Genomic DNA, 27273 nt, shown 5'->3' with positions numbered 1-27273 from the left:
AAAGTGAGTACCCACTTTACTCAGCATTGTGCTGCCCCTGTCTTGCCTTTTTCTAAGTTGAGTGACCTTTCTGTGGAACCCAGTAGGTTTCAGATACAGTTTACTCTGTGTGTGCATGCATCTATGTGTGTGTGTGTAGCGTTAAAGTAAATGTGGCAAAATCAGTTCTTTTTTGCTCTATCGTTGGAGGTTTGTTCAGGAGAAAGATTCTTATGAAGGTCGTTCTCAGGTGAACTCAGGCTACTTCTGTAGCTAGAGGTGTTAGAGGGAATCCTGGCCCTTGATACGTTGGTTTTCAAACCATGTTCCCTAGAGTCTGTCGTGGCCTCCTAGGAGTGCCACGGTGAGGAAAGGCCAAGCAATATGAAGGCAGCTGAAGAATCCTTGTATTCCTTTCTCTTCTACCTGAGCATATCTACTTTTTTCTGTTCTACATATTATGTTTCCATTTAAGATTTTTAAAAAGGATTCCAAAGCTTAAAAATAAGTTGAAAACCACTGACTTAATGAATGGAAGACTCATATAATTTTCCTAAGGAAACTAGCTCATACTGTGCTGGCACCTCTACCTTGTCTTTATAGGATATACTGGTCACAGTTTCGGGGCTAATGGGATTCTCTTTTCTTGGGGCCTAGTTTTCAGAAGAGGACAAATACCAACTACTTTTTTTGGAGTCAGTGAGAGAACAGAGCCACCTAGGACCAAAATTAGAAAGTATACACATAGGATCCTTTTTTTCAGTGGATTCCTTTCTGTTATATATTTATATATATATAATCCCTTTATATATTTTTATATATAAATATATTATATATATATAATAATATATATAATCCCTTTCTGTTATATATTAGATAAGACTATCTAATATATAGTCTTATTTTCAGATTTCCCCAATTGTCCCAATAATGTTCTTTATAGCTTTAATTTATAAACGTGTACATATATATATAAATTTCTTTATTGAATAAAATCTATTTTTTAGTTTGTTTTTTTATTTTTTTGTGAGCAAGATTAGCTCTGAGCTAACATCTGTTGCCAATCCTCTCCTTTTTTCTTGAGGCAGATTGGCTCTGGGCTAACATCCGTGCCCATCTTCCTCTACTTTAAATGGGACGCCACCATAGCATGGCTTGACAAGTGGTGCGTCGGTCCGCGCCTGGGATCCAAACTTGCAAACCCCAGGCCATTGAAGCCAAGCAGGAACTTAACCACTACACCATCTGGCCGGCCCCCCTAAAATCTATTTTTTAAAATCAGGATCCCGTCAAGGGTTACAATTGCATTGAGTTGTCGTGTTTCTTTGGTTTTCTTTAATTTAGAACAGTTCTCCCACTTATTTATTATTTTTTTTTGTCTTTTGTCTCATTAATATTTTGACACATCTAGGTCACATTTTGCATAGTGTCCTTAATTTGTATTTGTCTAATTTTTTTCTCATGATTATTTTCAGACTAAACACTTTTGGCAAGAATGATAATACTATATAAGTGATGGTCATTTGTTTTTTTTTTTTTGGTGAGGAAGATTCACCCTGAACTAACATCTGTTGCCAATCTTCCTGTTTTTTTTTTTTTCACTTGAGAAAGATTTGCCCTGAGCTAACCTCTGCCAGTCTTCCCCTATTTTGTATGTGGGTTGCCGCCACAGCATGGCTTGACGAGTGGTGTAGGTCTGCACGCGGGATCCAAACCTGTGAACCTGGGCCACTGAAGTGGAGTGCACCAGACTTAACCACTGTGCCATGGGTCCAACCCTGATGGTCGTTTCTTACTGGAACACATCAAGAAGTATCAGTTTGATAATTGGTTAAGTTGATGTCTCCTGTATTTCTCCACTTCAAAAGGAGCTTTTCCTCTTTGCAATTAATAAGTAATGTGAGGGGTGATACTTGGAGACTGTGAGTGTCCTGTTCCCCAACAATCTTTCAGCCAGTGATTTTACTGTCCTTTGACAGTTCTTGCCTGAATGAGTTATAATTACGGTGTTTATACAGTGATGATTTTTTCTTTCTATTACATTTTGTTTATATCTCTTAGATTGTATGATAGGTTCTTAAAACAAATATTTTTGAGGGAATGAGGAAGCTCTAGTGAATGAAAGTTATAGGGAAACAAGGTTCAGCTCAGTTTAAGAGAAACTTAACCAGGTTTGTTGTTTTATTTCTGTACTCTCACATTGTTCAACACTCTATTTTAATATTTATCTGGTAAAATGAGGGAAAACAAATTCTTAATTTTATTTTTTTTTATTTTTTCCCCCAAAGCCCCAGCAGATAGTTGTATGTCATAGCTGCACATCCTTCTAGTTGCTGTATGTGGGACGCGGCCTCAGCATGGCCAGAGAAGCGGTGCGTCAGTGCATGCCCGGGATCTGAACCCGGGCCGCCAGCAGCGGAGCGCGCACACTTAACCGCTAAGCCACGGGGCCAGCCCGTGAAAACAAATTCTTTAAGGCCAGACTGGAATATATTTTTTTTCCACTTTATGGCCTGTCACTTAATAAATGTTCAGTAAATGAAATAAATTCATTTTCACAGATGGTATTTAAATAAACACCAAATGACCACTTCTTATGACATTAAAAGGTGGATTTATGCATCATTAAATAGCAAGTTAGGGCCGGCCCTGTGGCTTGGTGGTTAAGTGCGCGCGCTGCAATGCTGGTGGCCCGGGTTCGGATCCCGGGTGCGCATCGAGGCACCACTTCTCCGTCCATCCTGAGGCCGAGTCCCACATACAGCAACTAGAAGGATGTGCAGCTATGACATACAACTATCTACTGGGGCTTTGGGGGGAAAAAATAAAATAAATAAAATCTTTAAAAAAAAAAAAAAAAAAAAATAGCAAGTTAGAGTAGATTACTTTATTTCCTATACTGGAACTTCAAATCAGTTTATAATTGTTTGCCAATAAAATTTTCCAAATTTCCTGTTATATGATGAGGTAGTGGGAATGTTGCAAAATTTTAGCAAAAACCCACTAAAAACTTACAGTCTTAAATTGTAGATGGTATAGACAAAAGTATGGCAAGACATGGGCATATTTTTTTTAATAGTTTTAATCTTTATTCAAGTATAAAATATATATACCAAAGTACTTAAAGAGCATTAATCTTTAGGAAACTACTTGATGAATATATATATAGACACACACACACACACACCATATAACCACCACCCAGGGGAAGATACAGAACATTTCCATTACTCCAGAAGATTCCTTCATGCCCTTTTTCTGTCAATATCTGCCCTTCTTTCCTCAGGGTAACCATTATTCTGACTTGTATCACCATGGCTTAATTTTGCCTGTTTTTGAACTTCATATAAATGGAAACATATAGTATATAATGTTTTGTATCTAGCTTCTTAAACTCAACCTAATATTTATGAGATTTATCCATGTTGTATGCATCAAAAAATTAATATTTTTATTGCTGAGTAGTATACCATCATATGGAGATACCACAATTCATCTATTTTCCGGTTAACGGACAATTGGATTGTTTTCAGTCTTTGGCTATTATGAGTAAAGCTGCTGTGAACATTCTTATATGTATGAAAAAACAGTTTTTAAGTGCTTTTCTTTCAACTTTTTTAAAGCTTCTTTTTCTTACTTGAGTTATGGAGAATGTAGAGAGGAGAGCATCATTTTAATAGATCTTTGAGCATATTCTATTAAATCATTAATTAAATGGACTTAACCCCACCCAAAGTGTGTTTTGCAGCATTATACTTTATTAAGTATAGCTAATGTGATATGCATATTAATGCAAAGAAAAATGAACTTCAAGTTTTATTTCATTGCATAGTAAATGGAAAACGATGGTCTATTTTAATTTCCACATTTTCTCAAAGTTAATTCTGTTCTCTTTTTTTATCATGGTAAGATATATATAACATAAAATTTACCATTTTAACCATTTTTAAGTGCACAATCCAGTGGCATGAAGTACATTCACATTGTTGTACAACCATCATCACTATCCTCAACGTTAATTTGAAAAAGCAATATAAATGAAATTTTAAGTAGACCTAAAGGCATTAAAAGTTCAGAAATTATGAGATAATATTGAAATTTTGTTTCTGTTGGCACTGCAGTTTTTAAAAATATTTTTCTTATATGACAAAAGAAACCCGGGTAAAGGAAGCTTTAACCCAAGCTACAATGCTTCTTCTTTCTTTATTATGATATGATGATGCCAAAAGGAGAATCTATAGAATTAGAACCATTTTAATAGTATAAGCCCAGTTCCTTGGGAAACCACAGGTTAATGAGTATCTTGTGCTATCTTTCAAAAAGTATGAATTTCAAATTTTCACTTAAATTCATATTTATATTCTTGACTCTATATTCTGCCCAAGTCTTGACTCTCCGTAATGCTCACTTAGCTGATTTGCTTTTCCTAGACGGATATTTCTCTATTCTCTGGGAGTATAACTCAGGTTGGAAGTCCTGTTGGAAGTGCAATGAACCTTATTCCTGAAGATGGCCTTCCTCCCATTCTCATCTCCACTGGTGTAAAAGGAGGTATGTAGACTTAATATTTAAACAGGGATAGTTACATATGCAGATGTTTCCTTCTAATTAAGAGAATGAGACAGAATTTGAGTGATAACCACCCTTCTCCAACAAAAAAAGCAACTGGTCAGTCCCATGAAAACAATCATTGCTGTTTGTTTGCATGCTTGCAAATCTTGCATGCTTAGATGTGTATGTTTTTCTATTGTAATGTCATTTCATTCATTGGAAGGGCATATAATTTTTAATTGTAATATATTTACAATACAATATATTTTCGTTGGAAGTTGTTTCTTTATATTTCAAAGCATATAATACTCTGAAGAGTTGCTTATGGTTCTAGGATTGGCCCACTTGATACAGTCAGTACATTAATTTAACTTTTTGTTTTGAAGTATAGTATACATTCAGAAATGTACAGATAATAAGTGGAGAGCACTGAACCTAAATAGCAATTTTACTGTTAAAAAAATATGTTTAGGGAGTCCTGGTAAGAAAAATTACTATCCAATCAAAAGAATGCTTAACTTTATGTGAAAGTTTGTTGCTGATGTATCCAGATCAGCATCCAGTCAGCACATCTTCAGGAGATGGTTTACCAATAATCTCTCCTCAGTTTTGTCCTAGTCTTTTACCTGGTCTGCTTGCCTTCAGTCTTTCTCTCCTCTATTTTACCTTCCACATCGTTGCCAGTTATCTTTTCAAATATAGATATTATCATATATTGCTCTTGCTTAGAAACGTTCAATGGATTCCCAGTACCTTTAGTATAAATTACTTATCTTAGCATACAGTGTTCCTTATAACCTTATCTCAACTTGAATCTTTCTAACTTTATTTCCAGTCAATACCACAGTATCTTACACACACACTGCAGGTTATTTACTGTTTTCTGAATATTCACTTTTCATACTTGCATGCTTTTTTCTTATGCTGTGGAATTTCTTATGTGGGAAGAGAACGGACTTCAGAGCTGAACAAACCTGAGGTTAAATACCAGTACCATTCCATTCTAGCTGTGTGATCCAGTGGGCAAGTCGTTTATCCTCTCTGAATCTTTTTCCTAGCCATTTTTTTTAAAGTATGTAACTACACCTACTTAAGTGTCATTGTGAATATTAGATTAGATTTTATATCTGAAAGTACATAGCAAGAACAGTGTCTGGTACAAACTAGGCGTGTAATTAATATTTTCCTTTTTTCTTCCTTTCCTCTGCCTAAAATACCCTTCTATACTCTAGACTCCTTGAAGAGCTCAACCTTTCAAAATCCAGATTAATGGGTTTTCTCTGAATCCTTACCTAGGCTACCTTGGTAGTAGTGTTTTGCTTCCTTATCTCTGGTCTAATAGAAATTCTTATAGACTGTTACTACATTAATACTTCTCTCATTGTAATTTAAATATTTTGTAGATCTGCTTCTTTCATTTAGACCATGAATTCCTTCAGTCTTAGTTCATGTTTGTGTCTTCTGCTCCTAGGATGGTGCTGGGCCTGTAGCAGGCTCTCAGCAGTGTTGGCTAAATGTATCCTACATCAAATCCAGCTGGATCCCAGATAATTCAACGATAATCTTTCACATAAAGCATGCTTTTGATTATATAATGCCTTTGCTCCTTTACCAGGACTCCCTAAAAATATTCTTTTGTTAATAAAATTGCTACTTAGGTTTCAAATTTTTGTTATTTTAATAAATCTTAGATTAATAAGAAATTAAATGGCCTAACTCTGTTGTTAAAATAAATAAGATTGCAGGGTTCCATTTTCATTAAATGTCACATCCATTAAATCTAATTGTCAAAATCTCTCCTACCAAGAAACAACAACTAGTTATCTATATTTACTTACTTAAACCATATTATTATCTCTTCACCAGAATTTTGCAGTTTTGTGTTCCAGTGGAAACACTTCATAAAAATTTTTCCTTTTTTTTCCTAGTGTCACTTGTTATTTCTCTTTCCAATAAATATTTTCATCAATAGGGTAGACATTTCCCATTACACCCTAAAAATAGTTTTTTGTTTTCCATTTTTCAGTAGGAAATGGTGTAATTATATTCTACCTGGCTGTCCCTTAATGCTGCAGTTTATATAAGACCAATCAAACAACATTCAACTTTCAGGTTTTCAATTTCTTTCCAATAGCTTTAGATTCTACAGTGGTTACTACCCATGATTTTGACTTCAAGCTGAGAGGACTACCATAATTTAAAATGGGGTGGCTGAATGTTACGTACTGTGCTTGCAGGGATTAAATGGGAAAGGTTCTGTTCAGAGTCTCAAGTATTAACTTGTCCATGTTCAGAAATGTATGATTTACTGGTGATTTGGATGATATATGAACAGAATTCTTCACTTATACTTAGAGGAATTGTCTCGTGAAACCAATCACTTATGATACTTTTAGTTTATTTTCTGGGTGCATTTCTTTTTTTTTTTTTTTTTTAAGATTTTATTTATTTATTTTTCCCCCCAAAGCCCCAGTAGATAGTTGTATGTCATAGCTGCACATCCTTCTAGTTGCTGTATGTGGGACTCGGCCTCAGGATGGACGGAGAAGTGGTGCCTCGGTGCACGCCTGGGATCCGAACCCGGGCCACCACCATCGGAGCGCGCGCACTTAACCACCAAGCCACGGGGCCGGCCCTGGGTGCATTTCTTAAAGTAATTTTTTAATGGTAAAAAATCTCAAAACTGTACAAAAGGGTATAAAGAAAAAAGTAGGATTCCCCTCTACCTCAACCCCTAGATAACCTTTCCAGAGGTAACTAGTGTATTATCGCTTTCTTATATATCATGGATTGTTTTATTTTTTATTTTTTTTCATGGATTGTTTTAAATGTTGGTCTTAGAATATGTAATATGTGAAATTCTTATTATGATAGTTGGAGAATTTTTGTTAAATAAAAGGGCCGTCTTTAGATTATGGCACAAACCATTTTGTGGAAAAGTCTGTGCATAGGATAACCACGTTATCCAAACTGGACTCGGTCACTTCTGAGAGTGAAAGGGGCACTATTAACATGACACTGAGACAGCAGGTGCAAATAAACCTATGTTCGCGCTATCTGTGAATCAAATGCTATGTCTTTCCTGTGAATAATCAGCCCATTCCTTTATCAGATCTTTTTCTTGATTTGTCCCTTTAACCAATCTCTTACATTGTTTTCTCCCCTTACAGACTATGCTGTGGAAGAGAAACCATCACAGATTTCAGTAATGCAGCAATTGGAAGATGGTGGCCCTGACCCACTTGTATTTGTTTTAAATGCAAATTTGTTGTCAATGGTTAAAATTGTAAATTGTAAGTTAGAAATTTGTTTTTTAAAATTAAAATGAGATACTTTACTGGCTTGTAGATAATAAATAAAACTTTCAAATTCATTATACACGAGTATTTTTATATAGAGCCACGTGTTACTGAAAACTGGATACTAAAGAAGTTGCTTTGTATAAAATTATGTATCCTAGAGGACAACTGTGGAACTAACTGAAACTCTTGCTTTTAGTCATAGGGCTGAGATAGATGAATTCTTCATGGAAGAAAGCCAAACAAAACTTGAACTGATCTGAGTTAAGTTCTTCCTGAAATGGATATGCTAAGTCACAACTCACCACCAGAATAACTGGAGGTGGATAAATTATCCAGGAAGGTCAAACAATTTACATGCTAGATTTAAATCTCAAAAACCTTAATCATGGTGTAAAACCTTATTTGGGAGAAGTGTTAGTTAACTAACACACAGTAAAACTTCAGTACATCATAAGTCAAGGTTCAGAAGAAACTTCTCAATTCCTGACACTAGCTTCTTGGGCATCAGAATGAGAGAGAAGACAGTAACTTAGAATCTTGATTCCAGGATATATTGGAAAACAGAGAATGCACTTTTTCTGGATGAATGTTAATAGGCAGAGTTTTAGATAGAGGAAGAAAGCCCTGGGGAACAGTCCTCCAGTTACCACTGTGTACTTGCTTTAAGTTGAACTTAGAAACCAGAAACACCTATATACTACTGCCTTAGAGGTTCTACATAAATGAAATGCAGGTTTCTGGTTTACTTGCTAATCACACCCTTGTATGTTTGACCAGTTATTAATGCTTGCTACCTTTCCTTCTAGGATCAGATTTTAAAATAATTTGCTTGAAATTTCAATTTACCATATCTAGTTTATAAGTCACACTTAGAAAATAGCTGACCTAGAATTCCTGAAGTCTACACCACCTTAATATAGTTAGATTGGGCACCTCCTGTTTAGGTATATAGTAACTATTCCAAAAATGAAAAAAAGGGTTCTTTTATTAATTTTGATTTATATCATAGTATCCATAATTTTATTTGAATCCTTTTTCATTCCTTTGGGGATCCCATTGTATTGGAGTACAAATGATAAAAGTGTCGAGGATTGAATATTATTTTTAACTACATATCGCCTGTGCAATTGGGACTCTGCATAGCCTTAAAGAGAATGAGTGGAAGTAACTAGTCCAGAACAGCCATCTTTTTCACCACTTGTTACAGCATGAAACCAAGTAAAATTTATGCTGCTGATTATCTAGAATTTTCTCCCAGAAAGGACTATAACTAAAATAGCTAGAATCTTTCAGTTAGAGATTAAATGTAATAAGTGTACATAAAAAAATATTTTCTTTAGACCACAACCTGAATCCAAAGCTATAATATTGGCTTTTATTATTGTTTCTAGTCTTACATAGTAATTATTTCTCTTGGTAAAGTGATTTTTTAAAAAAATAAAGCTGGGAGAATATATCCTTTAATCATTATAGCCTAGGATACATAGTTTAGTTTTATCTATCTTATTTTTAATGGAATGTTGTTTATTTTAATAATTACACCTTTTAATGATAGAGTTAAAAGTTTGAAGTTTTAATTTTCTTTCACTATTACTTCTTTTACTTCCCTTCCAGTTGTTTTTCTAAGTGTTTGCTTAGAGTCAGAGGCATTGGTATGTTTTATTTTCTACAATAGTTCTTTAGCTCAGTGTGGTGACTGTTCACAGTTGAATTATACAGACTCAGTATGATCTATTTTATTCTTTGTTATATTATAACATAGGTTTCTGTGCCTTTTTTAAGGGTGAGAATTGAGAGGAATGTCTTTATTTTTCTATTTTTATTCCATTTATAGATGTGAACAGGAAGTGCTGGTGTTTCACAACCAAGGGAATGCATGCGGTGGGTCAGTCTGAGATAGTCATTCTTCTACAATGTCTGCCGGATGAAAAGTGTTTGCCAAAGGATATCTTTAATCATTTTGTGCAGCTTTATCGGGATGCTCTGGCAGGTGGGAATGCTTTATGACTTAGTCTGCACCCTTTATAGATGATAAAAATTTTTGGACTCAGATGCAAAATTTGGAAGCCTGGCATTGAACTTTGGTATTAATGGCAAGTTAGAACTTGCCATTGTTTGAGGAAATTCCAAATTTTAGGACTTTACCTGATGTGGTGGTTATTATTTTACAAAGACTGCAATCAGAGTTGTAAGAGAATCCATTGACCTTGAGGTAAGAATATTTTCCTTTGAGTGGCTTAGTGGTCATGGTATTGGTACCTGGTAGAAGGAAGCATAATCATAACTTACCACTTGTTTCTTGAGTTAACAATATTTATATAATCATAATATAAATACTCTTAATTTTCAAGTTTTAAAAATGACTAGTATGGACCACTTTATTATGGTTTCAAAATAAATTGTAAATATTATTAACTGTAACAATGTAAAAGTAAATGCACAGCTATTGGAAGTTGGAGAAGACTTAAGGATACTAATATAAGGACATGTTATTAATAGTTGAGAGAGAAAGAAATATATTTAAGTGTATTATTTGACGTTACAACTAAACTTCCTTGTGATTTAACAGAGGAGGTAAGAAGTGGTGTAATTGAGCTAAACTCTCATTTATCATAACAGGAAGTAAAAAATAATATCTATAGTTGATAAATGGGGAAGGAGTATTATAAGGATAGGAACTAAAACAAATGAATAATCAAAGAGATTGTCTCTGAGGAACAAGGCTTGGGGGAGGTGAGGGTGGCCAGGTTATTTAAACTATTTTCATATGTTATTTGATAATATTTTATAAATATATTAAAACCATAAATTATTCATACTTTCTGAATGCAGTAATTCCCCTTGTGGGATTCTTTGCCAAAGAAATTATCTAAAATGTAAAAGTACACTTTGTTCATGAAAGTATTTATTGTGGCATTACTTAAATTTAACACAAAAATTGAGACAACCTAAATGCCCAGCTTATAGGTGAAAAGTTTAACTGTTACACTTTTTAGATGTATGCCATCTAAAGAACTCTTAGCCATTTAAGAACTCTTAGCCATTAAAAGTAATATTTATGAATAGAGTGTAACAATGCTCTTGAAATAAGTACAAAAGCAGGATATAGGATTTCATTGTTAGTGTGGTTATAGCTTATGCATAAAAGATTATGCCTTTATGTCTTAATTAGTCTCTATGATAATTTAGGTGTAATATTACACGAGGACAAGGCTATACATTGGAAACGGAACCCGTGATACCTGTGAAGTACATTGTAGTATTTACTGTGTCAGTTCCAAAACATTTGGGGTTAATTTGAAGTCATCTAGAGCCTCCGGGTGATGTAATACCCTGGACCTAAATTTAGTTCCAGAAATGACAAGCATTCACTTTTCTCCTCAATGTGAATGTATTCACATGTAAAAACTCTAAACAGAGAAATGGCATTGAGGGTCCAAGTAATTGTATTTTCATGTAGGTTTTGAGAGGGCATCAGGGACTAGGGCATGGAAGGTTCGTGAATGTCTTGTTTAGGAGTTTGTCCTTTATTCTGTAGGCAGTTAGGAATCACTGAAAGAAATGAGGGACATAATCAGATTTGCATTTTAGAAAGATGACTCCAGAAGCAGTATGAAAATGGATCAAAGTCTACGTTGCTGGCCGGTAGACCAGTTAAGAAGCAATTGCAGTGGATAAACAAACATTACAGTGGATAAGCACTAGAATACTGCTCAACAATAAAAAATAAACAGATTGCTGATATATACAACAACATGGATGATTCTCACAGACATTATCCTTAACGAAAGAAGCCAGGCACAAAAAAGTGCTCATTACCTGATTCCATTTATATGATTCTCTGGAACAGGCAAAATGAAATCTGTGATGACAGAAATTAGATCAATGTTTGCCTGGAGTGAGGTGGGGTGCAGGTGCTGGAATTGACTAGAGGGCTCTGGGAACTTTCTGGGATGATGTAAATGTTCTATATCTTGATTGGGATAGTGGTTACATGGATGTTTACATTTGTCAAAACCCATTGAACTATATACTTAAAATCTGTGAGTTTTATTATATGTAAATTATACCTCAATTTATCTATAATACCTCAAATTATATACAATTTATTGTACATAAATTATAAGTGAAATTGACTTAAATATTTTTATTGAGATATAATTGATATATAACATTATATTAGTTTTAGGTATACAACATAATGATTCAACATATGTATGTGTATATATTGTGAAATGATCACACAGTTACAAATTTTTTTTTCTTGTGGTGAGAACTTTTAAGATCTACTCTCTTAGCAATTTCAAATATACAATACAGTATTGTTAACTATAGTCTCCTTGCTGTACATTACATCCTCAGTACTTATTTATCTTATAACTGGAAGTTTGTACCTTTTGACCACCTTCACCCATTTCACCCACCTTTCACCCCCTACCTCTGGCAACCACCAATCTGTTCTTTGTTTCTATGAGTTTGATATTTTCAGATTCCACATATAAGTGACATCATACAATATTTGTCTTTGTCTGACTTATTTCACTTAGCATATTGCCCTCAAGGTCCATCCATGTTGTCGCAAATGGCAAGATTTCCTTCTTTTTTACGGCTGAATAATATTCCATTATATATATATATATATACTGCATTTTCTTTTTATATTCATCCATTAATGGCCACTTAGATTGTTTCCATGTCTTGGCTATTGTAAATAATGCTACAATGAACATGGGGGTGCAGAAATCTTTTCGAGTTAAGTGTTTTTGTTTCCTTTGGATGAATACCCAGAAGTGGAATTGCAGGATCATATGGTAGTTCTATTTTTAATTTTTTGAGGACCCTCCATACTGTTTTCCATAGTGGCTGCACCAATTTACATTCCCACCAACAGTGCACAAGGGTACCCTTTCCTCCACATCCTCGCCAACACTTGTTATTTTAAAGTTGATTTTTTAAAAAGCTATTGTAGGGATCCAGGAAGAGATTAAGAAATTATCAGGATTTAAGTTAAGTAATGGCAGTGGGAATAAGGAGTGTTGAAGAGATATAGAAGACAGTGATGCTTCAGTTCAGTAGGATTTGCTGACTAATTGGATGTGAGGGGTGAGAGGGGACAAGTCAAAGCTGGCTTCAGATTTCTGGCTTGGGCACCTGAGTGTACTTTGTTCTTGTTCATTGAGATAGTGAATAGAAGAGCAGATTTGGCAGAGGAGTGGGCAATGAGTTCTTTGTTCAGGGTATTAAATTTGAAATAATGACAACAGATGGTGATATGTAAATGGAAGATGCATATATGGATGTGGACTTCAGGAGGTAGATCTGAGCTAAAATACAGATTTGGGAGGCCCAGCATTTATGTGATAGTTTAACTATGGTTGTGAATAGGATAGGCCAGTGTGAAGAGACTAGAGCTTTGATTGGAACTCTGAAAAATACCAGCAAGGAAAGGATGTGAATCATTACATTCGTCATTAAAATATGTGTTTACCATAAATGGTTACTCATTTTTAAAAAATATCCCTTTATATCATCAGAGTTCATTTTGAACTATCATATTAAAATACAAAAATTCTACAACAAAAATTACTTGGAACTGATAGTAAGATAATGGTGATAATCTCAGGTTAGACCATAATACATCTAAGCTGTCTTAAATATTATCTATAATATAGGGTGAGGGCATGTACATGTATATCTAAGTAAAGAACATTTCAAAAGCATAAGCGAGTGAGCTATAAGAGTCTCTCTTTGAAAAGGAATCATTTTACAGCTCATAAAATATTGGGAATAGAAGATATCTTAGATCATTTAGTACAAACGCTTCCTTTTTAGATGAGGAAAATGAGACCTAGAGTGTTAACAACTTGCCTTAATCACAGACCTAGTGGGTGGCAGAATTAGAATCAAAGCTCCCAGACCAATATTCTTTACAGTATGTCAGTAGCCTCTGTATATATATTAATAGTACAGCAGGGGCCGGCCCTGTGGCGTAGCGGTTAAGTGCACACGCTCTGTTGGTTCGGATCCCAGGCGCGCACTGATGCACAGCTTGTCGGGCCATGCTGTGGCAGTGTCCCACATAAAGTGGAGAAAGATCGGCATGGATGTTAGCTCAGGGCCAGTCTTCCTCAGCAAAAAAAAGAGGAGGATTGGCATGGATGTTAGCTCAGGGCTGATCTCCCTCACAAAAAACAAAAACAAAAACCGAACAAACAAAAATAGTGCAGCAGTTCTTAAAAAACAGATATGCATAATATCTATGTGCTATGCATGTTTTATTAAGAATGCTGTTTTTAAATAATCAAGTTAGTAGCTTGATATATTATTTCACTATGATATTTTTTATTGAGGTCATAATAATTTATAAGATTGTGAAATTTCAGTTGTACATTATTGTCAGTCACCATATATATGTGCCCCTTTACCCCTTATGTTCACCCCCCAACCCCCTTCCCCTCTGGTAACCACTAATCTGTTCTATTTGTCCATGTGTTTGTTCATCTTCCACATATGAGTGAAATCATACAGTGTTTGTCTTTCTCTGTCTGGCTTATTTCGCTTAACATAATACCCTCAAGGTTCATCCATGATGTTGCAAATGGGACGAGTTTGTCTTTTTTTATGGCTGAGTACTATTCCATTGTATATATATACCACATCTTCTTTATCCATTCATCAGTCGATGGGCACTTGGGTTGCTTCCACATCTTGGCTATAGTGAATAATGCTGCAATGAACATAGGAGTGCATAAGTCTCTTTGAGTTGTTGATTTCAAGTTCTTTGGATAAATATCCAGTAGTGGGATAGCTGGGTCGTGTGGTAGTTCTATTTTTAGTTTTTTGAGAAATCTCCATACTGTTTTCCATAGTGGCTGCACCAGTTTGCATTCCCATGAGCAGTATATGAGGGTTCCCTTTACATCCTCTCCAACATTTGATATTTTTTGTCTTGGTAATTACAGCCATTCTAACGGGTGTAAGGTGATATCTCATTGTAGTTTTGATTTGCATTTCCCTGATGATTAGTGATGTTGAACTAATCAAGTTGAACTTTTCATGTGCCTGTTGGCCATCTGTATATCGTTTTTGGAAAAATGTCTATTCGTGTCTTCTGTGCATTTTTTGATCGGGTTGTTTGTTTTTTTTGTTGTTGAGTTGTGTGGGTTCTTTATATATTTTGGAGATTAACCACTTGTCGGATATATGATTAGCAAATATTTTCTCCCAGTTGATGGGTTGTATTTTTGTTTTGTTCCTGGTTTCCTTTGCCTTGCAGAAGCTCTTTAGTCTGATGTAGTCCCATTTGTTTATTTTTTCTTTTGTTTCCCTTGCCCGAGTAGACATGGTATTCAAAAAGATCCTTCTAAGACCAATGTCAAAGAGTGTATTGCCTATATTCTCTTCTAGGAGTTTTATGGTTTCATGTCTTACCTTCATGTCTTTATTTGAGTTAATTTTTGTGTATGGCAAAAGATTTTTGTGTATGGCAAAAGATAATGGTCTACTTTCATTCTTTTGCATGTGGCTGTCCAGTTTTCCCAAGACTGCTTATTAAAGAGACTTTCCTTTCTCCATTGTATGTTCTTAGCTCCTTTGTCAAAAATTAGCTGTCCGTAGATGTTTGGTTTTATTTCTGGGCTTTCAATTCTGTTCCATTGATCTGTGTGTCTGTGTTTGTATCAGTACCATGCTGTTTTGATTACTATAGCTGTGTGGTATATTTTGAAGTTAGGGATTTTGATGCCTCCAGCTTTGTTCTTTTTTTCTTAGGATTGCTTTAGCTATTAGAGGTCTTTTGTTGCCCCATATGAATTTTAGGATTCTTTGTTCTATTTCTTTGAAGAATGTCATTGGGATTTTGATTGGGATTTCATTGAATCTGTAGATTGCTTTAGGAAGTATGGACATTTTAACTCTGTTTATTCTTCCAATCTCTGTGCATGGAATATCTTTCCATTTCTTTATATCATCATCAATTCCTTTCAATAATGTCTTATAGTTTTCATTGTATAGGTCTTTCACCTCCTTGGTTAAATTTATTCCTAGATATTTTATTCTTTTTGTTGCGATTGTAAATGGGATTGTATTCTTAAGTTCTCTTTGTGTTAGTTCATCATTAGAGTATAGAAATGCACCTGATTTTTGTAAGTGTATTTTGTACCCTGCAACTTTGCTGTAGTTGTTGATTATTTCTAATAGTTTTCCGATGGATTCTTTAGGATTTTCTATATGTAAAATTATGTTGTCTGCAAACAGCGTGAGTTTCACTTCTTCATTGCCAATTTGAATACCTTTTATTTCTTTTTCTTGCCTAGTTGCTCTGGCCAAAACCTCCAGTATTGTGTTGAATAAGAGTGGTGAGATTGGGCACCCTTGTCTTGTTCCTGTTCTCAGAGGGATGGCTTTTGGTTTTTCCCTGTTGAGTGTGATGTTGGCTGTGGGTTTGTCAAATATGGCCTTTATTATGTTTAGATACTTTCCTTCTATACCCATTTTTTTGAGAGTTTTTATCATAAATGGATGTTGGATCTTGTCAAATGCTGTCTCTGCATTTATTGAGATGATCATGTGGTTTTTATTCCTCATTTTGTTAATGTAGTGTATCACATTGATTGATTTGTGGTTGTTGAACTATCCATGCATCCCTGGTATAAATGCCACTTGATCATGGTGTATGATCCTTTTAATGTATTGCTGTATTCAGTTTGCTAATATTTTGTTGAGGATTTTTGTATTTATGTTCATCAGTGATATTGGCCTGTAGTTTTCCTTCTTTGTGTTGTCCTTGTCTGGCTTTGGGATCAGAGTGATGTTGGCCTTGTAAAATGTGTTAGGAAGTATTCTGTCTTCTTCAATTTTTTGGAATAGTTTGAGAAGGATGGGTATTAAATCTTCTTTGAATGTTTGGTAGAATTCTCCAGAGAAGCCATCTGGTCCTGGACTTTTATGTTTTGGGAGTTTTTGATTACTGTTTCAATATCTTTACTTGTGATTAGTCTATTCAGATTCTCTATTTCTTCTTGATTCAGTTTTGGGAGATTGTATGAGTCTAAGAATTTATCCATTCCTTCTAGATTGTCCAATTTGTTGGCATATAGTTTTTCATAGTATTCTCTTATAATCCTTTGTATTTCTGCAGTATCCATTGTAATTTCTCCTCTTTCACTTCTAATTTTATTTATTTGAGCCTTGTCTGTTTTTTTCTTAGTGAGTCTGGCTAAGGGTTTGTCAATTTTGTTTATCTTTTCAGTGAACCAGCTCTTAGTTTCATTGATCCTGTCTACTGTTTTTTGGTTTTAATTTCATTTGTTTCTGCTCTAATTTTTATTATTTCCCTTCTTTTGCTGACTTTGGGCTTTGTTTTTCTTCTTTTTCTGGTTCTGTTAGGTGTAGTTTAAGATTATTTATTTGAGATTTTTCTTGTTAGGGTAGGCCTGTATTGCTATGAATTTCCCTCTTAGGACTACTTTTGCTGTATCCCATATGAGTTGGTATGGTGTATTTTTATTTTTGTTTGTCTCCAGATATTTTTTGATTTTTCCTTTAATTTCTTCAGTGATCCTTTGGTTGTTCAGTAGCATGTTGTTTAGTCTCCACATATTTGTGACTTTCCCAGCTTTTTTCTTGTAGTTGATTTCTAGTTTCATAGCATTATGGTCGGAAAAGATGCTTGATATGATTTCAATCTTCTTAAATTTATGGAAGCTTGCCTTGTTTCCCAACGTATGGTCTGTCTTGGAGAATGTTCCATGTGTACTTGAGAAGAATGTGTATTCTGCTGTTTTTGGATGGAGTGTTATATATATGTGTACTAAATCCAGCTGGTCTAGTTTTTCATTTTTTTTTTTTTAAAGATTTTATTTATTCATTTTTTTCCCCCCAAAGCCCCAGCAGATAGTTGTATGTCATAGGTTCACATCCTTCTAGTTGCTGTACGTGGGACTCGGCCTCGCGCTGGACGGAGAAGTGGTGCCTTGGGGCGCGCCCGGGATCCGAACCCGGGCCGCCAGCATCAGAGCGCGCGCACTTAACTGCTAAGCCACGGAGCTGGCCCTAGTTTTTCATTTAATTCTCTTGTTGGCTTTCTGTCTGGATGATCAATCCATTGATGTAAGTGGGGTGTTAAGGTCCCATATTATAAGCGTGTTGCTGTTAATATCTTCTTTTAGGTCTATTAGTAGTTGCTTTGTGTACTTTGGTACTTCTGTATTAGGTACGTTTATATTTTTAAGTGTTATGTCCTGTTGGTGGAGTGTCCCTTTTATCATTATATACTGCCCGTCTTTGTCACTTATTGCCTTTTTTATCTTGAAGTTTACTGTGTCTAAGTATGACAACACCTGTTTTCTTTTGTTTGCCATTAGCCTGGAGTATCATCTTCCATCCCTTCGCTCCGAGCCTGTGTTTGTCTTAGAGCTGAGATGTGTTTCCTGAAGGCACCATATTGTTGGGTCTTATTTTTTAACCCATCCAGCCACTCTGTGTCTTTTGATTGGAGAATTCAATCCGTTTACATTTAGAGTGATTATTGATATATGAGGGCTTAGTGCTGCCATTTTATCACTTGTTTTCCAGTTGTTCTGTATTTTCCTTTTTTCTTGTCCCATGTATTTCAGACTGCCAATTCAGTTTGGTGGTTCTCTATGATGGTTTTCTCTTTATTTATCATTTGTGGCTATGTTTTAATTTTTTTTTTTTGTGAGGAAGATTGGCCTTGAGCTAACTTCTGATGCCAATCCTCCCCTTTTTGCCGAGGAAGATTGCCTCTGGGCTAACATCTGTGCCCATCTTTCTCTACTTTATATAAGACGCCGCCACAGCATGGCTTGACAAGCGGTGCATCAGTGCGTGCCCGGAATCCAAACCTGTGCACCCCAGGCCACCAAAGTGGAGCGTGTGCACTTAACTGCTACGCCACCAGGCCCACCCCTGATTTTTTGTTTAGTGGTTCCTGTGAGGTTTGTATAAAAGATGTCATAGGTGAGATAGTCCATTTTCTGATAGCCTCTTATTTCCTTAGTCTAGGCAGGTTCTGGTGTGTCCTTGCCTCTTCCCCAACTAAGTTATTGTTGTCACAACTTATTCCCTTTTGTGTTGTGTTTGTTGTTTAAATGTAATGATTATATTTATTTTTGATGTTTTCTTTCCCTTTATCTTTAATGTTATAAGTGTTTGCTAACCTGATAGAGAGCAGCTCATCTGCCTGTTTATCTCCTTGTTCAAGGCTTTGTAAACTCTTTCTTTTTTTGGGGGGGGTATGTGGGCCTTCTTGGTCATTTCTTGTAGGGAGGGTCTTGTGGCGATGAACTCCCTCAGCTTTTGTTTATCTGGGAAAGATTTTATTTCTCCATCATATCTGAAGGATATTTTCATTGGATAGAGTATTCTTGGCTGAAAGTTTTTGTCTTTCAAAATTTTGAATATATCATTCCACTCTCTCCTAGCTTGCAAGGTTTATGCTGAGAAATCCACTGAAAGCCTGATAGGGGTTCCTTTGTAGGTTATTTTCTTCTGCCTTTCTGCCTTTAATATTTTTTCTTTGTTGTTGATTTTTGCCAGTTTTACTAATATATGCCTTGGAGAAGGTCTTTTTACATTGATGTAATTAGGAGTGCTGTTAGCTTCTTTTACTTGTAATTCCAGCTCCTTCCCCAGGTTTGGGAAGTTCTCAGCTATTGTTTCTTTGAACAAGCTCTCTGCTCCTCTCTCCCCCTCTTTTCCCTCTAGGATACCTATAATCCCTTATGTTGCATTTCCTAATTGTCAGATATTTCTTGGAGAATTTCTATATTTCTGTCCTCTAAATTGCTAATTCTGTCCTCCGTAATATCCACTGTGTTATTTCAGGACTCCAGATTTTTCTTTATCTCATTCATTATGTTTTTCATTTGCAACATTTCTGATTGATTTTTTCATTATAATTTCAATCTGTGAAGAATTCCCTCTGTTCATTAATTTTATTCCTGATTTCATTGAACTGTCTTTCTGAGTTTTCTTGTAACTCGTTGAGTTTTTTAATGATAGATATTTTTAATTCTCTTGTCGTTTAGATTGTAAATTTATGTGCCTTCAGGATTGATTTCTGGTGCTTGTCATTTTCCTTCTAACCTGGAGTATTAATATACCTCTTCATACTGTTTGGTGGGGTGGATTGTGCCTTTGCATAGTGGTAGTATCTGGTCGCAGATCCACCTGCTGCCACTGGGTGGGGGGGCAGGAACTGTGTATTCTGAGCCTGCCGTGATCTCTGGCAGCTGTGCCTGTTCTTTGGAAGCTGTGCTGACAGGGCCGTCTGCGTTTGCCCACTCACTGCCGCTGTTTTACAAACGTATCCTCGGGCCCTCTGGCAGGGATCCCCTGCTCAGGCTGTCAGGCTGAGCTGGTGCACCAGGAGGTAGGGGGAGGAGGGGTGCTTTCTTTTGTGTTCACCATCCCACGTGCCCCAGCTCTGCACTCACTGTCTGCCCGGCTTGGTGCAGACACCCCTGTGATTGCTTAGCCACCTCTGTGTGGGGCATTCCAATAGGCCGGGAGGTAATTCTGAGGGCACAGTGTTCCCACAGAGGGGTGCGTTCTCTCCGTTCTCCTCTCAGGGTTGCATGCCGGCCATCACAAGGTCCCACCCCTAGGTCGCTGCTGCATAGGAGGGAGAAATGATTCCCTTACCTCCTTCCACTAACTCCTGGAGGGGTCCAGCATCCCCATCTTGAGATGTATGGCATTGTGGATCTCTCAGATGTCTGCTGTGTTGTATGAATGTCCTCTGTTGGTTTATGAATGTCCTTTTCGTTGTATCTTAGTAGGGAGAGACTAAGGGAAGAGCTCACTCCTCCATGATGCTAATGTCATGAAGCCTCACTATGATTTTTTTAATAAGTGGAAACATATTTTAAGTGTTCTAAAATGATCCTAATTCATTGTTTTTTTCTCTTTGTAGCACACTGTATAGAATTGGCAAATCGTGTCTTAAATTTCCCCTGAGTATGTGAAAGCCTTGAATACTCTATCACTTGCTTAGTGGTTACTCTGCCATAAATCACTCAAAAAGCCTAAGAAGCCCTTGATTGACCTTTCTTTTTACTTTCCTGTGAATTTTTAATCTAAACTACATATATTTAATAATAATATGTGTGTGTGTATATATGTGTGTATGTATGTTGTTTATTTAGTATATAAAAGTGTTTTTTGTCATTCGTAGTTGCTTATGCTTTCCACAGTGAGGGGGAAAATTGTATTTCATGAGAAATGACATTCTGAGAGTTTCAAGATGCCTTCTGGTTATTGTAGTGCCATGGGAGATTCTAAATTTTATATTGTTTCTTCCCATCTCCTCTCCCTTCCTCCATGTTTTGTACTTGTTTTTTACAAACAAACTTTCAGAACATGGATTTGAATGAGATGGGAATGGTATCTACCAGATTATTTTTTCCAGAGTTAATATTTGGGTGTTTCCTTTTCTTACTGTAAAACCTTTATTGGCTCCACATTGCCTTTAGAATAAACTGTGTACTCCAACATTCAGCACTCTACATAATCTGATCCTATATTTCCAGTCTCATTTCCCACTAGTAGTCTCCCCGTACTTCCATTGTAGCCAAACTAAACATTTCTTGGTTCTTTATATATTCTGATGGTTTCCTACTTCATTACTCATGATCATAAGCCCCACCCCCATGCTATTTTTCAATATTCCAACTATCTGAATCTTATCAGTTCTCTTAAGTCTCACTCAAAGACCACTTTCTCCATGAATTCTTCTCAGATGATCCTCCCAGATAGAAGTAATGTCTTCTTCTGAACTTTTCATTATCTTTAAAAAATTACGTGCTATATACTAAAGTGAGTGTATGTACCACAATTTGTTTATCTATTCACCTGCAATGTATGAAAAGTTCCAGTTGTTCTGGATCTTTGCCAGCACCTTGTATTGCCTTTTTATTTTTTAATTTTTACTTTTGTAAGGAGTGTGTAGTAGTATCTCATTGTGGTTTTAGTTTGCATTTTGCTAATGACTAATGATATTGAGCATCTTTCCGTATGCTTATTTACCTTCTGTAGCTGTTCTTTTGCCCATTTAAAAATTGGGTTGTTTTCTTAATGAGTTTTTAGTACTTTATGAATTTTGGATACAAGTCCTTTATTAGATAGTGTATTTTGCAAATATATTCTAGTCCACCGCTTGTCTTTTCATTTTCTTAATTGTCTTTCAAAGAGTGGAAGTTGTAAATTTTTGTGAATCCAGTTTATCAGTTTTTCTTTTATAGTTTATACTTTAGTTTCCTAAGAAATCTTTGCCTTAATCCAAAGTCACAAAAATTTTCTCTGATATTTTTTTCTAGAAGTTTTATAGCTGTAGCTCTCATCTCTAGATCTATGATCCATTTTGAGTTAATCTTTGTAGAGAGAGTGAGGTAAGTCTTGAAGTTCTTTTTTTTCAACTGCTTATAGATATCCAATTGTTACAGCACTATTTGTTAAAGACTATTCTTTTGCCATTGAATTACCTTGGCACTGCTTTTGAATATTAGTTTAGCTTAAATGTATAGATCTGTTTCTGGACTCTATTCTGTTTCATTGGTCTATATGTGTACATATAAGTGGATGTTTTTTTCTTTGTTTTTTTTGTGAGGAAGATTACCACTGAACTAACATCTGTTGCCAAGCCTCCTTTTTTTGCTGAGGAAGATTGGCCCTGGGCTAACATCTGTGCCCATCTTCCTCTATGTTGTCTGCGTGATGCCGCCACAGCTTGGCTTGATAAGCGGTATGTAGGTCCGCGCCCAGCACCTGAGCCTGCGAACCCTGGGCCTCTGAAGTAGAGTGCACAAACTTAACCACTACACCACCAGGCCAGCCCCTGGATTTTTATTTTTATTGCTGAATATCAAAGTGTACTTTTGATCTGAAAACACATTTCTTTCTTTAATTTGGAAAATTCTTAGCTATTATCTCTTTAAATATTACTTCTCTTTCATTCCCAACATTGTCTTCTTGTGAACTCCTTTTTGATGTTGGAGCCTCTCACATCAATCTTTGATATCCCTTAACAGCTCTTTTGTATAATTTTTCTCTTTGCCTTTTTGTGCTGGATCCTAGGTTACATTCTTCAGTGAATTCTTCCAATTTAATATTTCTCTCTCCAAGAAAATTATTAATTCAAGAGAAATATTAATGTGAATTGATTAATATTTACCTGGACATAATAAGGTTTACACTGGTATTGATTTTCAACTTTTAGATTTAACTTCGGAACAAAGCAAGAAGACAATTATAATTTTAAACATAGAATATGAATATTATCAACTTTGCAAGTTAAATCATTTTTACGTTTGAAAACTGCTTTTGTTCCCTTTCAATCATTTGCAATTCTATGTTTACAGACATGTTCATCTTCTCTCAACTTTTCCTTGGGTATCCCAAATCTGGTCTTTGTGAATTGAGAACATATTTGTGTAGCATAGGAGCATAGTGCTGGGTATGAAGACACAATTGAAGCTGCTTAAACCTTCCAGTGGCTTCCCACTGTGATTAGAATAAACTCTAAACTCCTTCCTTTGGCCTGCAAGATCTTATGTGATCTAATCACTAAAGATCCCTTTGACCTTATCTCTTTGTACTCCTCAGTTTGCTTTAGCTATGTTGTTCATCTTTTTGACCTTTGAACCCATCAAACTCATTTCCATCTCATAACTTGCGCATTTACTATTCCTAGACCTGTAATGCTATTCTTTAAGATCTTTGTTGGCTCCCTCTTCATTCAGGTCTATTCTCAAATGTTTCTTCCTCAGAGGCTTTTTCCCTGACCCTCTTAACTCAAGTATTCTCTCCTCTGCCTTCGTCAATCTATCACATTATCTTTTTTGTTTTATTTTCTTCAAAGCATTTATCGCTCACTTTACTAACTGAAATTATTTGTCTTCCTCTATTAGAATGTAAGGTCTATGAGGGCAAGATTTCTACCTTTCTGGCTCAACCCTGTGTGCCAGCCCTTAGAACAAACAGTCTGACACCTTGGAGAGGCTTAATAAAAAAACTGTAGATAAAAAGAATTAATAAATTGGTCCGATCTCACTAGGAAGCATTTTTTTGTCATTTGGTGGAAAAACACCTGGAGGAAAGGAGTCCTGAGAGAACACTTCTGTTAATAAAAATGCTGTGCTTATTATTCCTGACTTCTTGTTCCCACGGGGACTTGGAAACAAGGGAAAATAACATTTTGGTGAGCCTAAGAGTGTTTCTGAGGCCTAGTATCTCTGGTCCCTGAGAAAGGAATACCATGGGTCACTCAAGCAGGTCAGGGAAGTTTCTATAATTTCAGATCTTTGAAAGATCTTTTTTGTTTTTACTATCTCTTTTTGTCACCTACTCTCATTCTAAAGTTTTACTTATTTTGTATCTTTAAATCATGGCTACCTGAGTTAACACAGATGAATTTTTGGTTAATTTAAATTTCTTGGGCCGGCCCCGTGGCTTAGCGGTTAAGTGCGCGCGCTCCGCTGCTGGCAGCCTGGGTTCGGATCCTGGCCGGGCACCAACGCACCGCTTCTCCGCCCATGCTGAGGCCACGTCCCACATACAGCAACTAGAAGGACGTGCAGCTATGACATACAACTATCTACTGGGGCTTAGGGGGAAAAAAAAATAAATAAAATTATAAATTTCATTCGTATATAGATTTATCAAAGGCAAAACTTTAAAGCACTATATTACTGATTTGTATATTATTAATTGCAATCATCTTCTTTGAATTTTTTAATTAATAATTTTGTAATGTTACTGATAAAATTATAGGCCTCAAATACAATGGAGTATGATCTTTCATTTTTTAATGTGGAAGTTTATCTCAGCCTAAGAATATAGGTGCATACTCACTATTAACTTAGAAAAAAAATATATTTAGAATATTTTTAAACTAAACTACCATCTCTTACCCATTTTCTATCCCCACATGTATGTAAAATAAAAATTACAGGTGAATTAGAAGAGGGGAAAAAAAGAGATTTTTAGAAAGTAGCCTGGGGCCGGACCAGTGATGCAGCAGTTAAGTGCGCGCGCTCCGCTGTGGCGGCCCGGGGTTCACCGCTTTGGACCCTGGACGCACACTGACGCACTCCTTGGCAAGCCATGCTGTGGCGGCGTCCCATATAAAGTGGAGGAAGATGGGCATGGATGTTAGCCCAGGGCCAGTCTTCCTCAGCAAAAAAAAAAAAGAGGAGGATTGGCAGATGTTAGCACAGGGCTGATCTTCCTCACAAAAAATGAATAAATAAAAAAAAAAAAAAAAAGAAAGAAAGTGGCCTTTTAGGGGCCAGCCCCATGGCATAGTGATTAAGTTTGGCACGTTCCACTTCAGTGGCCTGGGTTTGCAGGTTCAGAACCCCAGGCGCGGACCTATACCACTCATCAGCCATGCTGTGCCAGTAACTCACATATAAAGTAGAGGAAGATTGGCTCAGATATTAGCTCAGGGCTAATCTTCCTTAAGCAAAACTGAGTAAGATTGGCAACAGATGTCGCCTCAGGGCTAATCTTCCTCAGCAAAAAAATAAATAAATAAATAAATAAATAAATAAGTTAGCCTTTCAAAGAATATACTCAAACAATTGATAAGATTTTTATAAAAACATGATAGATATCCTGTAAATGTTTGTAGAATGACTGGCAGTCAGTCAAGTTTTGTGCATATTAGAAAATATTTTATTAATATGTGTATCTCTTTTTTGGGTCATTATCTAGCAGTATATATCATATGGTAAATACTTGATCAATTCATGTCCTAGTAATTGTTTCAGATTTTAGTAGCTTGCCATTATTTCTCATGGCCACAAAAATTACACTGTTTATAATAATGATTGATTTCTGAAGCAAGTCACTTTTTTATCTGTAAAATAAGAAAAAGTTTCCTAACCAAGGTGTTTCCAGGGAAAGAGGAACTTCACTGGTGTTTTCCCCATCATCAGTAATTTTCTTGTATTGTTTTTCCAGTTAAAGAATGTTATCTCATGGTTCAGGCTTTTATTTTATTTTTCCAATTAATTATGAACCTTTTAGGTAAAGTAAATTTATTTTGTATCTTTCTATGAGCAAAGGAGCCTTGGTATTGCTGCTTTGCAAAGTAATTTTTCAACTGATGAGAAAATAATATGGAATTATTTATGAAGAGGTGATTTAAGACTAATACTTAATATTTGTTGAGCACTTACCACATGCTAGGCAGTGTATTCATTGCTTTATGTTCACTTTCATTTCTTCTAACTACAACTGTATGAGATTCATACTGTTCTTGTTCCCATTTTACATATGAGGAAACTGAGAGGCACTTAGGTCTTAAGTAACTTGCCTAAGATCACATACATAGCTGGTAAGTGGCTGAACTCAGGTTTTATTTCAGCTGTGTCTTCTCTTAATCCCATGTTTTGAACCATAAGAAGCAATCAACTGCCTCTTGAGCTTTTTGAAGTTACCATAGTAAATCTCACAGATGTTCTCCACTGAGGAAATGACCTTATATGAAGTACTCATGCTTAACTGCAGTTTATTGTATTACAAAGAACTCCAAGGGATTATCTAAATTCTTTTGATGTCTTGAGTTTTAGTTATATTAATGTTTAAAAATATTCATTTTTTTTTAATAAGTGAACCATTTGCTTGGAAATTGTTCCATTTTAGTTGATGTGAGGATTGATAAATATGCTTTGAAACAAAAGGTAACTATTGTCACATAGGTATTTAAGTTGTAAGTGAATTGAATTTAAAGATGGCTATTTGCAAGCACCTTGAAAACCAAAGTTTCAATTCCAAATTTAAGATGGAAAATTGCAAATTACTATATATGTGTTTTTTAAAGAAAGTGTGATATATGGAAAGACTAGGAGATTGAAAGATCTGCTTTCTAGATCTTGTTTTGCCACTTATTTACCTCGTGTCTTTTGAGAATCACTTCACCTCTACCCCTGAGCTTCAATCTCTTCATCTGTAAAATAAACCCCAAAATTTAGGGGATTGGTACCTGCTCTGTTAACCTAATTGCACTGGTCTGATGATTACCTGATTAATGCCATGTAAATTGCCTTGTAGACTATTGATATAAAGCATTTGACATCTTTGCCAGGTCATTTAAGCTCAGAAGCAAGAGTTGGTGTGTATTTTAGTTATATGGATTCTTCAGTGGTTTTGGGGTATATAGAATTACTTCAGTGGATTCATTGTATTGAATGTTCCTATAGAGAAGTGCCTGTATAGATAAGTAACAGACTTTATGAGTTCAAGAGCCCCAGATTAAGTCTTCAAATGAAAGCTTTTCCTTGTCAGATTTTCATTCCCACTGTTTTATTTTTGACCATATCTACACCATGGAATATTATTTTTTTGTAGATAAGGTGGTAAATGACAGTCTAAACTAAATCACTCATTAGGATTGGTAGAGATTTTTTTTTTAATT

At 35.7% G+C, this 27273-nt stretch overlaps 1 protein-coding gene across 2 annotated transcripts in view; it reads left to right on the top strand.

The window, feature by feature from the left end:
• Positions 1–27273, top strand: part of ZFYVE9 (zinc finger FYVE-type containing 9) — a 195671-nt gene that overhangs the window by 125232 nt on the left and 43166 nt on the right. For both annotated transcript variants that reach the window (XM_004438556.3, XM_004438555.3), the window contains 3 exons: positions 4410–4530; positions 7701–7823; positions 9667–9822. In XM_004438556.3, coding sequence (XP_004438613.2) covers positions 4410–4530; positions 7701–7823; positions 9667–9822 — 400 coding nt within the window. The remainder of the gene's footprint in view (positions 1–4409; positions 4531–7700; positions 7824–9666; positions 9823–27273) is intronic.

This window comes from Ceratotherium simum, chromosome 22 (assembly GCF_057802395.1).
Source record: "Ceratotherium simum simum isolate JZ-2026a chromosome 22, ASM5780239v1, whole genome shotgun sequence".
NCBI classification, from domain to species: Eukaryota; Metazoa; Chordata; class Mammalia; order Perissodactyla; family Rhinocerotidae; genus Ceratotherium; species Ceratotherium simum.
Note: the sequence above shows the minus strand (reverse complement) of the source record. Positions and strands in the feature narration are given on the sequence as shown.